The 15,963-nt window shown below is 51.8% G+C and overlaps 2 protein-coding genes across 7 annotated transcripts in view; both read left to right on the top strand.

Moving 5' to 3' along the window:
* Positions 1-9,468, top strand: part of Bahd1 (bromo adjacent homology domain containing 1) — a 28,267-nt gene extending 18,799 nt beyond the window's left edge. For 4 of the 6 annotated variants that reach the window (XM_005316405.4, XM_078049808.1, XM_078049809.1 and 1 more), the window contains 6 exons: positions 465-1,907; positions 3,618-4,000; positions 4,902-5,061; positions 5,504-5,580; positions 6,627-6,727; positions 7,207-9,468. In XM_005316405.4, the coding sequence (XP_005316462.1) occupies positions 479-1,907; positions 3,618-4,000; positions 4,902-5,061; positions 5,504-5,580; positions 6,627-6,727; positions 7,207-7,396 (2,340 nt within the window). In that variant the 5' untranslated portion in view covers positions 465-478 and the 3' untranslated portion in view covers positions 7,397-9,468. Of the gene's footprint in view, positions 1-464; positions 1,908-3,617; positions 4,001-4,901; positions 5,062-5,503; positions 5,581-6,626; positions 6,728-7,206 lie in introns of those variants that run through there. The other 2 variants (XM_078049807.1, XM_005316407.5) reach the window with 2 other exon arrangements.
* A 142-nt stretch (positions 9,469-9,610) lies between these two features.
* Positions 9,611-14,060, top strand: Chst14 (carbohydrate sulfotransferase 14). Its single transcript, XM_005316408.5, has one exon. The coding sequence runs from the start codon at positions 11,538-11,540 to the stop codon at positions 13,239-13,241; it is 1,704 nt and encodes a 567-aa protein (XP_005316465.3). The 5' UTR covers positions 9,611-11,537; the 3' UTR covers positions 13,242-14,060.
* Positions 14,061-15,963: the final 1,903 nt, after the last annotated feature.

Here is a 15,963-nt window from a genome sequence, read left to right as displayed (position 1 = left end):
GGACTTGGCCTCCTCTACATTATAGCCCAGCAGGAAGAATCCCTCAGTATTTGAGTTGGAGGAGGGGCAGGTAATGCTTTGGTAATAATTTGAAGGAATAGATGGGCTCCTACCACCTGACCCCCTATCCTGCAGTGTGTAATTAGTGCGAGGAGAGCTTCTGTTTCATCCTGTCCCCTGGCTCTGGGGTCTTGGTGTTCCTTGGGCTCTTCAGGGCCTTAGTTCATAGGGAACCTAAACTGAAAGTATAATGGGAAAAACCAGTCCTTGCACAGATATTGTTTGCTTTTTCCCACTGGATCTTTGTACACTGGAAGTGGGGAGCAGGTTCTAGGAAAATCCAGGTTGGAGACAGAGTAGGGGTGGGACAGATTACCACAGGTGAATCTGGATGGGCTGCAGTGGGAGAGAAAGCAGGGCAGGCCAGGGCAGGCTCCTCTCATTGCCTGCCTTATGCCCTGCAGGTTGGAGGGACTCCATGACACACACTCGAAGGAAGTCCCTTCCTGTGCTGAGTTCAGGCCCCACTGGACACCAGGAGCCCCTGCAGATGGAAGACAACAGTATGGAACAAGGGGCTGAGGGTGCAGAGCCAGGCATGCCTGAGAGTCCTGGGCACCTCACAGGACGCCGCAAGAACTACCCACTGCGTAAGCGCTCATTGGTTCCTGAGAAGCCCAAGGCCTGCAAAGTGCTGCTGACTCGCCTGGAAAATGTGGCTGGTCCACGAAGTGCAGATGAGGCTGATGATCTGCCCCCTGACTTGCCCAAGGCCCCCAGTCCTGCCCCATCCAGTGAAGACCCTGGTCTTGCCCAACCCCGCAAGAGACGTCTGGCCTCCCTCAATGCAGAGGCCCTCAATAACCTACTGTTGGAGCGAGAAGACACCAGCAGCCTGGCGGGCACCCGCCGCAGTCGAGGGGGAGACCCCCACCGTAGCCGGGACCGTGACCGGGCCACTGGGGGCTGGTCCTCCTCCAAGAAGAGGCCTAGGCTAGGAGACCTAGGAGAGGGAAGTCCAGACTTATCCCCAGAGCCAGCACCAGATGAAAGTACTCGCAGAGATGGAGATCCAGCTCCCAAGAGACTGGCTAGCCTGAATGCAGCCGCTTTCCTAAAGTTGAGCCAGGAGCGGGAGCTACCCCTTCGACCTCCTCGTGCCCATGCAGAAGCAGATGGGCGTTCCACTGAGCCCCTGGCACCCAAGGTCCTACGGCCAAAATGGGCCAAGGTCAATGGCAAGAACTATCCCAAGCCCCGGCAGGGGCCCAGCTCAGGGGATCCTGCAGGCCCACCAGGCTGGCAGGGACGCCCTGATGAGCCATGGCCATCTGCCACTCCTCGTGGGCCGTCTGCACAGCCTCCTTATCAGCCCCTTAGCAAGGCTCTGGAGAGCCCCTTGGGGCTGCGCTCCCACCTGCCTCTGCTGATGGGTGGTCAGGCTGCCCTGAAGCCGGAACCTGGGCGCCCAGGCGAGGAATCACCTGCCCCCAAGCAGGAACTGCATCAGCCCTCTTTCCCTGCACCTCAGCTGTCACCCCTGCCAATGCCTGGCAACCCCGCTGACTATAATGGCCTGTGTGGAGGACCTGAGCTCACTGCACTAGGCAGCTTCTACCTGTACTGTGGCCAGGATGGACTGCAGTGTGGGAGCTACTCTGCCTGCCCCATGCTCCCTGAAGGCAAGCTCTCTCCAGTGGCTTCCCCTAGTGAGGGGCTTCTCTTGGCCCCTAGCTCAATGCCCTCAGGCACCCCTTTCCAGCACCCTCCCTGGAGCTCATCTCGATACTGCTCCAGCGAGGACACTGGAGTGAATGGCTACAGCGTTTGTGGAGTGTTGCCCCTGTCTCTTACCCACATTGGCACTACCTGTGGTGGCTGCCCCTACAAAATGCCTTTTGCAGCAGGTAAGCCCTTTGGGAGGCGGGATATTCTGGGCAATCTCTAGGATAGCCATCCCAGGAGGCTGAACTGTGGTTCCAGGCAGGGGCTTCTTTGGATCTAATTACTACCTAGAAGGCAGAAAGCTTTGAAAAAGGAGGACTCACCTAGTCTGCCCCAAGCCTAGGAGCATTCCCATGAAAAGAACCCCATATTTAGCTCTTGTGGCCTACTCTGTCCAGGCTGTTAATGGAGGTATCTTGGCCTGACAGCATTACATTGGTGGAGCGTATAGAAGGACCTGTTCTCCTTCCTTTTTGGGATTTCTATTCTTAGACCCTTAGGTATTAAAATTAGGGTTTACCTATTCCCAGGTCTTTTCCCCACACCTCTCCTTAAGGAAAGTTAGAATTATTTTCTTGGAGTTAAGACCATCTGTACACTGGCCAAGTCCAGCAATCATGGTAAAGTTAGTGGGCTCCAGGTTCGGGAGGAATTGGTGCTAGCTATGGTAAGACAGCTTTGTCCTGGCCATACAGACCTTGAAAGAGAAGAGGTGCCCAGACATGGCATCACCTTGCTAGATGTGGATGGGATAGGCACATCCCAAGAATAGACTAGCAGAGTTTCCCTGGCATGGTTATAGTGTTATCTGGGCCAAAATTTTGGTGTCTGCCTTTCTAGCAAGACCCAAGTGCCTTAGAAGTTCATGCCCCAGCTAATGAGACGCCCCAGGCTAGTGGGGGGTATTATCATCTGCCTCCAGGCTGCCTCTTCACTTCCTGGGTGGAACTGAAGTGACCTAGAGCCATCCTGATCAGCCAGGCTGCCCAGCTGGTAGGGAGGTGAGGGCTGGACCTTCTTAGAGCTCTCCTCTCCCCCCACGCCCCTTCTTGCAGGGGTCTATAAAACAACTTTATAGACCACTTGGCTCTGGCCAGACTGGTTGTGTCAGGTTCTAGCATGAATTGGAGTGCTAAGAAATGAAAGAAGCCTGCTTGGGCTTTTTTATCTCTTTCATGCCATTCCTCAAGTCTAGACCCTTACCCTTCACCCTAATAACAAGACCTCCAGTAAACATACACACACTGCCATTCTAAATGTTTTACATATAGGAATTCTCATGACATATAATTGGGCAGAGATTCTGGAGCCAGACTGCCCAGAGTTAAATGTTCTCCTCCACATTCTTTTCCGTGACCATGGGATAAGTCAGTAGTTACTCTGTTTCCTTAAATGTAAAGTGGGAGTAATAGTACCTATTATGGGATTGTTGCAATGCTAATACATTGATAAGAAAAACAGAAAATGCTTTATGATATTTATAACTACTGCTAACATTGTACTGAGGGGCAGAGTGACTTGCTTGAGGTCACATGACTGGTTAAGTGGCAGGTGTGGGACTCATATCCCAGCCTGACTGACTCCAGAATTGCTGCTCTTGAGCACTGTGGAGCCCTAGAGAATCTCAAGCCAGAGCCAATGAAGCCATTTCTGCTCCTTCTCCTTCCAGCTTAAGGGGAAATGGGAATGTCTGCTGGCCATTCTATAAGGTCAAGAAACCCCCTTTTCCTTTGGGCTGTCACTCTGATAAGCACCCTATAAAGAGTTCAATCCCCACCTGCCACCTCAGTGGTCTTTGGGTGCACACTTAGGAACTAAGACAGGAGCTCCAAAGCAGATAAGGGGTTACAGCTTGCTATTACCTGCCCTAATCCACTCTCTCCTTCTTCTAGAAGGCTGCAGGTCCCTGGGCCAGCTGGAATTTCCTCTCCCAGAAGCTGGCCACCCAGCCTCACCTGCCCACCCGCTTCTAGGATGCCCCGTGCCCAGTGTGCCACCTGCAGCAGAGCCTGTTCCCCATCTTCAGACACCCACATCGGAACCTCAAACAGTGGCCCGTGCGTGCCCTCAAAGCGCCAAGCCTCCTAGTGGTTCCAAGTCAGGTCTGCGCACAGGTTCTGGTTGCAGGCACACTGTGAGGAGCAAGGCTGCCCGAAGGCCCAGCCACCCCAAGCAGCCTCGTGCCCAGCGCCCACGCCCTCGCCGCCGCCGTCGCCGCCGCACTAATGGCTGGGTGCCTGTTGGGGCTGCCTGTGAGAAAGCTGTGTATGTCTTGGTGAGTGCCAACTGTTAGCTGATGGGGTAAGAGAGGCTGATGGGATACAAGACCTGCAGTGAGATGGTCTAGCAATTCTGACAGGTGACGAGGGGCTCTAGTTCACTTACACCTCAGGAACCAATTGTGCTGCTCTGCCCATTTCCCCAGCCTCTACCAATCCTGCACACAAGCATTGGGGAGGTTGGGAGATGCAGTCTGGCATAGCAGTGGTTGGTACAGCCATCTGGGTATCTTTACGTCTTTTCCCTGCTTGCTCTGTCCCTTCTGTCCTGGACTGTAAGATGGAAGGTTTTCTGGAGACTTTTGGGATAAGTATGTAAAGGAGAAGTTTGGATGGTCAAGGGAAATTAGTGATACAAGAACATTTGAGTTGGTGAAAAGAATGTCAACCAAAATGTATTGGGCAGTTGTTAAATTTGGTGCCAGGATTGAGCTAAGTATTTTGTATGTGTTATTCCTTTTAATCCTTACCACTATTCTATGTGGCATATACTTCGTGGACCTCTAATTATCTCCATTTTATAGATGAGGAAATGTAGTCTTAGTAATAGATTAAACAATCTAGTACCACCACTTAAAATGATGGTTTAAGGATTTACATTCATATTGTGCCATGCTGGGGGTCTTGAGAGAGACCTAGCTGTGGGAGAGTCTGAACAGCCTCAGAGGCTTCAGTCTACTTTCCCACCCCTGTTCTGTTGTTTCTGCCCCTCTCTAGGCATGGGAATTCCCCATCCTCATTCTGTCCCTGAAAACCAACTCAGAAGCACTCTATGCAAACACAATTTGCCTATCCTAAGGAAATTGTAGAGAGGATTTAATTCTCTTCCTTCTTCCATCCTTACTCTCAAGTGTTGCCCTTTTGAAAGCCTGTTTGTGTCATTGGTTTTTTGCCTAGGATGAGCCGGAACCAGCCATCCGAAAGAGCTATCAGGCGGTAGAACGACATGGAGAGACAATCCGGGTCCGGGATACTGTCCTCCTCAAGTCAGGCCCAAGAAAGACGTCTACACCATATGTGGCCAAGATCTCTGCCCTCTGGGAGAACCCAGAGTCAGGTACCCCTCCCTCAGGCTAGGGACCCAAGGGGCAGCTGCCCTCACCAGCACTGTAGGCACCCAGTCAATCCTTGCCTAGAGTTTGGCCTGCCAGAAATCTCCTCCATTCCTGGCATAGAGTCTGACTATCATTCAGCTGGGGTCTGTCTGCTGCCCAGGCTACAGCAACCTTGTGACTTGGGTTGGATCAGTGTGTTAAATTGGCCAGCAACCAGAGCCTGGGCACCTGTCTCCCTGCCTCACCTGTCAGTGCCTTCTCTCCCTTCTCCCTCCATACCCAACAGCATTCCAGACCACTGAATGCTTGGCCTGGGGGACACTGGTGGCTGGAGCCTGAAGGATTTGGACCAGGCATTAAGACTGGATAAAACCCTAGGGTAGGCAGCAGTCTTCTGCCTATCTATGTAAACTCCAGCCATGACCTCTTCTGCTGTTCCCTCAGGAGAACTGATGATGAGCCTCCTGTGGTATTACAGACCTGAGCACTTACAAGGAGGTCGCAGCCCTAGCATGCACGAGGTGAGCTGACTGACAGGGGTGTGGGGATGGTGAGGTGGCAGAGTGAGGGGTTGTCATACCATTGAGACATAGTTTGGGAAGGCCGGCTGTGAGCAACCAAGTGTCAGCTTACTACCTTGGACTCTATAGAGAATCTGGGGAAGACCTGGGTTTTTAGCTTGTTCCCAACACTGTTGTAATTCATGTTTCAGGGGAATAACAGAAAGGGAGTCTTCAAGGAAAGGGGGTGCCAAAATGGGAACAGGGAAATGGGTCCTGGCAACAGGAAAGGTGAGGTGAAGCTGCACAGCATCCCTAGTATCACCTGCATTATGAGAGATAGGAGGCAAGACTCTTTCCACCACCGCCTTGGTCTCCAGAAAACCTCTATGGAGAGAGATGATTTGAAGCTGGGGATTTGTATAGGCTCACCTTTATTTCCTTTCCCTTTGTAGGGTACTTAACTACTAAGCCACATCTGCGGCTCTTTTTATTTCTTTATTTTGAGATAGAGTCTTGCTAAGTTGCTTTAGGGACTCACTAAGTTGTTGAGGCTGGCCTTGAACTTCAGTCCTCCTTGCAGAATTTTTCATCAAACTGAAAAGATAGGGACCAATTTCACTTTCCTCCTCTGGGCATGGGATGGATGGTCAGGGATCAATATGTCAATGACAGGGACTGTCAGGACTTCTGAGTAGGATAAAACTTAGAAGGAATACAGGAGGAATGCCTAGGAGTGGTAGGTAAGGTATACTTAGACTGAATTTTCAGGGAAGCCCCCTGCCTTACTGCAGTCCATTTAGGTCAACAGTCTCAACAGAGGGATAATGCCTGCCTTGATCCTGAAGTTAGGTGCTTTCTTTCTTTCTTTTCTTCTTTTTTTTTTTTTTTAATTTTAGTTGTAGGTGTACACAATAACCTTTATTTTATTTTTATGTGGTGCTGAGGATCAAACCCAGAGCCTCACATGTGCTAGGCGAGCACTTTACCACTGAACCACAATCCCAGCCCCTGGAGTTAGATGCTTTCCAACCTTGATAACCAATCTCCCCTTGTCTCCCCTTGAGCCTTTGCAGAATGAAGTTTTTGCATCACGACATCAGGACCAGAACAGTGTAGCCTGCATTGAGGAGAAATGCTATGTGCTGACCTTTGCTGAGTACTGCAGGTGGGTGGTACCCTGTACTCTCTGGTTGGCCTCTCCCTTCAGACTTCCCAGGGCTATTTGGGTGGCTGGATGGAGTCCCCAAGGAGATTGCATTCTTTTCAGAGCCCAATTTCACTTACTGGGCCTAATCTCCCTGAACTTTCTTCCTTACAACCTGCCTCTACCATCTGATTTTTTTAGAAGATATAAAAGTTCTTGCGCCATTGAGGTACAGTGATTAGAGCAGAGGTGTGGGGTGTCAGCACTGCTGTACAGTTGACAGGAGATTGGGAGGCCCTGATAGGTGTGGCTCCCCAGCAGTAAAGAAGATGAACCAGCAGTGGCAAAGTGAGCACAGTTCTCAGGATAGGGGTGGAGGCAGCACCACCCCTTGGCAGGCAGGAAGAGCCTGTCCTGGCTCTCTCTGGACAGGGTGGGGAAGGAATTGGTCTTCTGTGAAAGTGGCTGTGGTAAAGATAGCAAATGGTCTATAACTGCAGATTCTGTGCCATGGCCAAGCGACGAGGCGAGGGTCTCCCCAGCCGAAAGACAGCACTGGTGCCCCCGTCTGCAGACTACTCCACCCCACCACACCGCACAGTGCCGGAGGACACGGACCCTGAGCTGGTGTTCCTTTGCCGCCATGTCTATGACTTCCGCCATGGCCGCATCCTCAAGAACCCCCAGTAGCCTCCTTGTGCTCATACTGGGGCTGCCCATGAGCAAGTGGGGCTCAGGGCAGGGAGCACTGCTTGAAGCACAGCACTTGGTTAAGGGGACACAGGGGCCTCTGATTCTCTTTGGTGGGGGGAGGGCAGGGGCCCCTCTGGGTTCTGGGCCCCATGGGAGGGAAGGGAATGCCAGGGTATAAGAAAAGCATCAGAGCCCTCATCAAGCCCTCATCTTGGCCCAGGTACCTGTCTGTGGTCCCTTGGGTGAAGACTCACAAAGAAGCAGTCTTCCCTGAGGCTGGGCGAAACCTGAGGGACCCAGGCCAAGTAGGGGTTAGGGCAAGGAGAAGGTGTAAGATCCTTTGGGAACCAGGCCCAGCAGGCCCTTCTGTAGCCTCCCCTGGGCCCTCCAAGGGGGAGCAGGAGCCAGCTTTACCTCACCCACTGTGACCCGCTTCTTCCCCATCCGCCTGGGACCAGGCTCTAGATTCTAGCACAGCTCTGAGTTTGTTCTTTTGAGACATAAAGAGCCAGAGTCTGGCTTCCAGAGCATTGACTTCCTCTTCCTAGACTCGGGGCCTTTCCCTGGCTTTCCTCCTTTGCCCCTGCAGTAGCCACTGGTGCTGGGACAAGCTGACCCAGCCCTTGCATTCACGGGTGTGGTCCACTTGTGGGAGTCAGCCTCCTGTCTCCCTCCCTTTGAGGCCACCCAGTGGGTCTGGATTCCCAGAAAGTTAACTAATCAATGTGGGGCTTGTCATGTCTGGGAGGGTGGATGGGTGCTGGGAGAGGGTGGGGGGCAGGGGGCAAGGAAAATTGCTACCTGATTTATTGAAGATTTTTCCTCTTGCCTTACACTTGGAGGTTCTGGGAAACCTCTTGCAGAACTTCACACATGACTCTTCAAGCCACACCCACCTGAAATCAAACCAAAGGAGTGCTGTGGCTCCCCTCGCCCTGCCACCCCTTTACCCTAGTCTTTTTGTAGATTGCACTAATTTACATCCCAGCGAGAATCAACACTGTATCAGTCCACAGACCTGCTGAGTTGCAGCCACTTACCTAGGAGCTAAGAACTTGCATTTTCAGTTTGTTCCTATTGCCCAGAGGCCCTGTTCTCACTCATGCTGCTCCCTAGAGTAGATTGATTAGGAGGCTCAGCTCCCTGTGGTCCTTGTCTGGACTAGGCCAGACCCTGACAACTGGGCTCTCTTGAGGGGGCTGGAGACCCAGTTACTTAGTATTTGTACCAAAGAGGAGCACGGTGAGGAGAGGGAATGAGGTGCAGTGTGGCGTGGGCCTGGTGCTGGCAACCTGCTGGCTGAGCACTTCCATGAGGGCAAGGCAGATGACCGTGGGTTCTCTCTCAGGAAGTGGCAGACACAGGCCCAGCAAGCCTAGGAGGTAGCAATGGGTGAGGACAAATGTGACACGTGCTGCAGAGCGAGGTGGAAGTGCATTCTGAGGGCACCCTTGGCAACCCCTGTGGGCCCTGTCCTGATCTTAGAAGACAGGTCCTCCTGATTGGTCATTGGGCTGGGTGTGGCCTGGAGGCTTCAGAGGTGAATTTTTGCTTGGGAAGCTGATCCCAAACCTGAAGGGAACGGACTTGGGTCTCCTTGTATTGAATAAGCTGTTTGTAGGAAGGTGGGATAATAAAAGAGTTTGCAGAGTGGCAGTGGGGGGTCCTAGAGAGCCAGCCTTGGAGTCTGCCCATTCCCAGGGTGCTGCCAAGGAGCCTAGCCTCACCTATAGGAGAGGAGATCAGGGCCCCTCCTCTCAGGAGGCAGGGTCTGCTGCCCAGAACTTAAATGCTTTTGAAATCTCTTAGATGTGGAAATATTTTTTCGAACCTGAAAATGCAGCTGGTAGAATTTCAATGGAAACATAATCCATGTAAAATATATTTTAGTTGATATTTTGTAAAATGCACTTTTTGTGTGTGTCGATCCTGGTTTCCCAGATCTGTATTTCAGTGTTTACAAGGGAGTGGGGTAACCTTTCCTCACCTCCCTTTTGACAGAGATTAGAAGTACTTCTTTAAGAAAATAAATAAATAAATTTGAGAAATTGTATTGATTTAGAAAAGGATCATCGCCTGTGTGTCCTGTCATTTTTTGGTGGGTAAATATGGAAGGACTCGCCATTCATATTTTGGAGTCCCACTTAATTACCCTTTACAGCATGGATGCTCACTGAGGCCAGTAAGCAACAAGGGCAGGAAAGTAGGGGGAAGGGAGACTGTGGCAAGGAGACAGGAATAGGAACTTTAAGTTGACTTTTTTAAAAATATATTTTTAGTTGTAGATGGACATGATACCTTTGTTTTATTTATTTTATGTGGTGCTGAGGATCGAACCAGTGCCTTACACATGCTAGGCAAGCGCTCTGCCACTGAGCTACAACCCTAGTCCCATGAAGTTGACTTCCTGACTTGTGGTCTGTGTGAAATCCTTGGGTTACCAACCTTCACCTGGTCAGTGCCATGGGAGCTGGTCCCTAAGTATGTTTGGTGAAAACACTCCATTCATCACCTTGGGTGACTGACTGGCAGAAACTGACCTAGGCTCAGTCTCTTAACAGCAGGCACTACTAGCTTGCTGGGGAATAAAGGCCACATTATGGGCTCAAGGGTTCGTGACTTGCTGGACCCCTGGTTCAGCCCATTCATAGTCCTGAAGCCTTAGTGTTGGCTTAAGGTGAGGCAGCTAGTTGTAATGCTGTGGAGATTGCTGGTTAGCAGAGGCTGCCCAAACCTCGAGCTCTCTTTCCTTAGAGGTTACTAGTGGCATGGATACCACTATGGACTGGCTACAGCACTACATCAGTATATTACCCACCAGAGTCCCTTGAGATGGGTGTTAACCTATCCTCATTTTACAGGCAGGAAACTGGTGTAGAGATAAGTACCTTGCCCAAGGACTTCCCCCCAGAGTAAATAAGACTACCTCAAGGACTGCTAACGCAGAAAACTGCCTTCTAACAGGGAAGTCAGCACATGGCAGCCAAATTGTCAGACTTTTTAAAGGTTCCCCCCCTTAATATAAAAGATGTACTTATGGGGGGGGGTGATTGCAGTAGAAAATAATCCTACCACCAGAATTCTATACATTTACTGCCATTTGAAGCCAGAAGCAGTGTGGTGAAGACTAAAAGTGACCTGACAACATTGAGGCTGGTGGGGCGGGGAAGGGAGCGTGTTCTAAGTTTCTCAGTATTTGCCCTGACTTGTTGAATTTTTGCTCTTGTGCCCTCTCATGTGGCTAGGATTGGGTAGTTTTTCATGAGCTCTCTAGCTCTCCTTCAGAACCCCCTCATCCATCTGACCAATAGTAGCTTCATTCTTTTATACTCCATCTTCTATGCCTTTACCATCAACAGCCCCTGCCCTGTCCTGAAGTCAGCTGTTAACCCCCTCCCATCCATTCCATGTTTTGCTCCATTAATCTTTGAAGGATCATAATTAGAAATCTGAGCCTCTTTGTTTTGCTATCCAGGGAATGCCCATAGTACCTACTTGCCAGGCTAGCTATGACAACTAGAGATAATGAATACAATACACTTAGCAGGCACTGCCTCACTACACTAGGGTGTAATTGTATTGCTACTCTGCTTCAGGACCTTGCTGGTGCCCCATACGTAGGATAATCAAGTGGGCATGCTTACTTAATCTAGTTTCACAATTCAGATTGGGACAGGCTGGCTACTGACATTCACTGCACTCCAGGATCTGTCTCTAATATGCAGGGACAGCCTGGTGCCATTGAGCACACTTTTGGCTCCAGGCAAGGAGGCTACTTGCTGTTTCCCTGCTCCTCTCTGCCCTCCAGCTCACCTTTCAAAATGTGTACAGGTCATACTAGGGATCCAGAGGCACCAATTAGTCATTAGCCCTTACCCAGAGTGCCCCAGTTATCCCACTGCTTCAGACTTACAGGAGAGGTTCCATTTCCAGACATTTCAGCATTACGTAGTGGATAAACACTGAAGTCCCCAGGTATTGCTAAACCCAGGGGTCACCATGGAGACGTTGGCCAGTGCCTGACAGCCTTGCCTTTCTTTCCTTGAGTGGCCGGGACCTGACTAACTGAGGGACTTGAGGGCGGCTAAGTGGGTAAGCTCACTGAAGACTGCTTCCATCTAGAAAGCCAGGCTCCTTCATGTCCGGACACGAAAGTGCTTCAGGCCCCTCTGCCTCCAGACCCTCTGTTGGAGGAGGGGCTTCGCTAGGCCAGAGTTGTGCGGGTCTTCGATCCAGCTCCCTGAGGGCACGCGCTGTGGGATGGGACTGCGACCTGGCTCTTTTCCGCCTTCGGGGTTTTTACAGGCTTTGGTCCCTCAGCCCGGGGGACTGGGGAGGCTCTGGCTCAGGCGCCCTCTCCGGGTCGGGGTCGCGTGCACCCTCCCCAGCCTGCTACCCGCAGGGGCACTCTCCCCTGTCCCCGCCCCTGGCGTGGGCCCGCCCTCGCGCCTGTGTCACGGCGGGCCGGGGGCGGAGAGCGGCCGGGCGGGACATCCGGCCCTGGTCCCTTGCTGCTCCCGCCCGCCGCCTGCTCCGGTGCCTCAGCCCGGGAGCCGGCACCCTGGTGGGCCGGGGCCGCCCGCCAGCTCTTCCCTTTCCCGGCCTTCGGGTCTCTGGGGCCCAAACCTTCCTCTTGCCCCCAACCCGAGCTCGCCTCCCCGGCAGCGCTCGGATGGGCCCAGCCTTCGCAGGCCCCCACACCGGGAGCACCATGTTCCCCCGCCCACTGACCCCGCTGGCGGCCCCAAATGGCGCCGAGCCCCTGGGCCGGGCGCTGAGGCGGGCCCCCTTGGGCAGAGCCCGGACCGGGTTGGGGGGACCGCCCCTGCTGCTGCCGTCCATGCTGATGTTTGGCGTGATCGTGGCCTCCAGTGGGCTGCTGCTCATGATCGAGCGGGGTATCTTGGCGGAGATGAAGCCCCTTCCCCTGCACCCTCCCAGCCGCGAGGGCGCGGCCTGGCGCGGGACAGTCCCAAAGTCTGGAGGGCTGTCCCTGGATTCTGGGGACTCGGACTTGCAAGTTCGGCAGGACGTCCGGAACCGGACCTTACGGGCAGTGTGTGGACAACCTGGCATGCCCCGGGACCCCTGGGACTTGCCGGTGGGGCAGCGGCGCACCCTGCTGCGTCACATTCTCGTAAGTGACCGCTACCGGTTCCTTTACTGCTACGTCCCTAAAGTGGCCTGCTCTAACTGGAAGCGGGTGCTGAAAGTGCTGGCAGGTGTCCTGGACAGCGTGGATGTCCGCCTCAAGATGGACCACCACAGTGACCTGGTGTTCCTGGCAGATTTGCGACCTGAGGAGATTCGATACCGCCTTCAGCACTATTTCAAGTTCCTATTTGTGCGGGACCCCTTGGAACGCCTCCTCTCTGCATACCGCAACAAGTTTGGCGAGATCCGAGAGTACCAGCAACGCTATGGAGCCGAGATCGTGAAGCGGTACAGGGCTGGAGCTGGACCCAGCCCAGCAGGTGATGATGTCACCTTCCCGGAGTTCCTGAGATACCTGGTGGATGAGGATCCTGAGCGTATGAATGAGCATTGGATGCCTGTGTACCACCTATGCCAACCTTGTGCAGTGCGCTACGACTTTGTGGGCTCCTATGAGAGGCTGGAGGCGGATGCCAACCAGGTGCTGGAGAGGGTCCGGGCCCCACCCCATGTCCGATTCCCAGCTCGCCAGGCCTGGTACCGGCCTGCCAGCCCTGAAAGCCTGCACTATCACCTGTGCAGTGCCCCATGGTCCCTGCTGCAGGACGTGCTACCTAAGTATATCTTGGATTTCTCTCTCTTTGCCTACCCACTGCCTAATGTCACCAGGGAAGCTTGTCACCAATGACATTGGATGCAGGGCCAGCAGCTTCTGGGGGCTGGTATTGACAATTCCAGCTTCTTGTGCTTCTGCTTGCCTTTCAGAAAAACCTTGACTCTGGGGCTTGGGGCTTCTCTAGATATGTGGACGTCAGGGGCTGCTCTCAGGAGTTCTTTGCCTAGAGTGGGTGCCTAGAGTGGCTCAGAAGGCAGATTTTGACAGGAAGCCTGCTGCTTCCCAGCGGGGGAACTCTTGGAGGCCAGAATGATCCTTACTCTGGCAGAGCCAGACACCAGTTTCCTCATGAAGAAATACATCTGATCTAAATACCGGCCCCAGGCCTCCAGGAATTGTACAGTTCCTGGTCCACCTTAATTTTACCTGTGGCCAACCCCAGATATGACACCAGCAAGGAGCATGATCACAGCCAGAGTCCCTGTGGCTCTGACCCCACACTTGTCCATCCCATGTGCCTCAGGACTAAAGAGAGGACTTGTGCCTTATAAATGGCTTTTGTGCCTTTTTGCTCCAAACCCAGAAGTTCCTACACCTGCTAGATTTCTTTTCATTTTTCCACAGAAAGGAAAACTGAAGCAGAGCCTTGCCTCCTAGTTCCAAAACCAGGCCCTGGAGGCATCCAAAGACCCCTGTGATAAGCCTCTTCCAAGGGCCCTGGGAACCTCCTCTGTAATCCTCCCCTCCCTGCAAGGCTTTTGGAGTTGTGACTGTGGCTAGTATGTCTGGCTGCCACATTTCTAGTGAATTTATTTAAAATTTGTACTTTTTGATAGAATTTTTGTAAGTACCCCCATAGCTGAATTTTAATAAAGCTGTTTTGTATACAAAGTGAGCCTCTCTGCAATTCCCCCTCTGAGCTCCTATGAATCCAGTAGATCTCCTAGACTGGTACTGAGGATCGAACCTGGGCCGCACACATGCCAGGCGAGCGTGCTACTGCTTGAGCCACATCCCCAGCCGCTCAAGGTCTCTCTTTTTTAAAACTATTTATTTTTTAGTTTTAGGTGGACACAATCAATATCTTTATTTTACATTTATGTGGTGCTGAGGATCAAACCCAGTGCCTCGTGCATGCTATGCGGGCACTGTACCACTGAACCACAACCCCAGCCCCTCAAGGTCTCTTTTTTAAAAATATTTATTTTAGATGTTGATGGGCCTTTTTTCTTATTCATTTATTTACATGTGGTGCTGAGCATCAAACCCAGTGCCTCACACATGCTAGGCAAGCACTCTACCGCTGAGCCACAACCCCAGTCTCACAACTACTTTTTTTTTTCAGTTGTAGTTGGACACAATACCTTTATTTTGTTTATTTTTATGTGGTGCTGAGGATTGAACCCGTTACCTTTCACATGCTAGGCAAGCACTCTACTGCTGAGCCACAACCCCAGCTGCATCACAACTACTTTTTGAGTAAGAAGGGCCCTAGAACAGTTTCAAACAAAAATGGGATTTGCTGTGTGAGCAAAGAGAGGTTGTTTGCCAGGTGCAGTGGCACATACCTACAATCCTAGCAGCTTGGAAGGCTGAGGCAGGAGGATCATAAAATTCAAAACCAGCTTCAGCAACTTAGTGAAGCCCTAAGCAATTTAGCAAGACCCTGTCTCAAAATAAAATATAAGAAAGGGCTGGACATGTGGCAGTGGTTAAGCAACCCAGGGTTCAATCCCTGATACTAAAAAAAAAAAAAAAAAAAAAAAACACGGTTATTTGTTGGCATTGAGAATAACAAGGAAGGGGCTGGGGGTGTAGCTCTGTGGTGAAGCACTTGCCTAGCATGTGTGAGGCTCTGAGTTCAATCCCCAGCACTGAAAATAATTGGTAGGAGGGCAAGGAGATGATTTTGGTTCCGAGGATATTGTGGGAAATGTAGAAGGAATACAGTTGGAGAAGGAGAGGATAGACCTCAGTCTGTCCTGTTCCTCCCCTACCCTGGAAAAATCTCAAGCCCTCCAGAGGAGGAAGAACAGTAGGCTAGGCCTTCAGAGCTCATACAAGAGGTGCAAAGTCAGAGATGGATCTTTCCTATTTCATGCACTCCCCCCAACTCCCTCACCCCTTGTAGGGACTGCTGTACTTTTGGGATGACCCTGTTGTGAAAGGTGGAATAGGAGGGAGAGTGGGAGGGCACCCTGTAGATGTCATCTGTACCTAGCCTTGCTGTTGACCTGGCTTTGGAGAGGAACTCTAACCCCATTCCCCAAATTTGGAGGTAGTGTATCTGTGAGCACTCTGCCATGACCCTCCAGGAGAGCTTACCTGATTCCCTGGGTCAGATGTCTTTCTCCAAGGTGCCTGAGTACTTATTCTGAGTTTTCATTTCTTCCACTGCATCACAGGAATAACTGGTATCTTATGATGATTGCTGGGAGAATCAAGAGATAAAATGAGCAAAAGGGCCCATCCCAGACATGGCTCAGTGATGTTCTAGTTGAACATATGATTCATCAGAGACCTGTACAGAACAGATAGAAGCCAGGGGACTGTCCAGTCCAGCACCAGAGAAAGGAGATGCTTCTGGACAGAGCCCCTTTAACCCCTGAGTTGATTTTATTTGCCAGTGCATGAACTTTGGACCCTCAGGAGCCTTCTGCCCTATCCCACTTCCTGTTCCATTCTCCTTGCCTAAGAACTATAGCAACTCCAGATCCATAGCAGCCAATCAGGCCCTTCACAAGGGCTTCAGTGGGGAACCTGTCTCATCCCATTTAATCCTCAGAAAAGCCAA

Source organism: Ictidomys tridecemlineatus, chromosome 5, assembly GCF_052094955.1.
Source record: "Ictidomys tridecemlineatus isolate mIctTri1 chromosome 5, mIctTri1.hap1, whole genome shotgun sequence".
In the NCBI taxonomy this organism is placed as follows: Eukaryota; Metazoa; Chordata; class Mammalia; order Rodentia; family Sciuridae; genus Ictidomys; species Ictidomys tridecemlineatus.
This window is presented reverse-complemented; position numbering and strand designations above follow the sequence as displayed.

Bases quoted from the DNA above. Each gene is read 5' to 3' on its own strand.
- Chst14 (XM_005316408.5), top strand. From the start codon at position 11,538: ATGTCCGGACACGAAAGTGCTTCAGGCCCCTCTGCCTCCAGACCCTCT.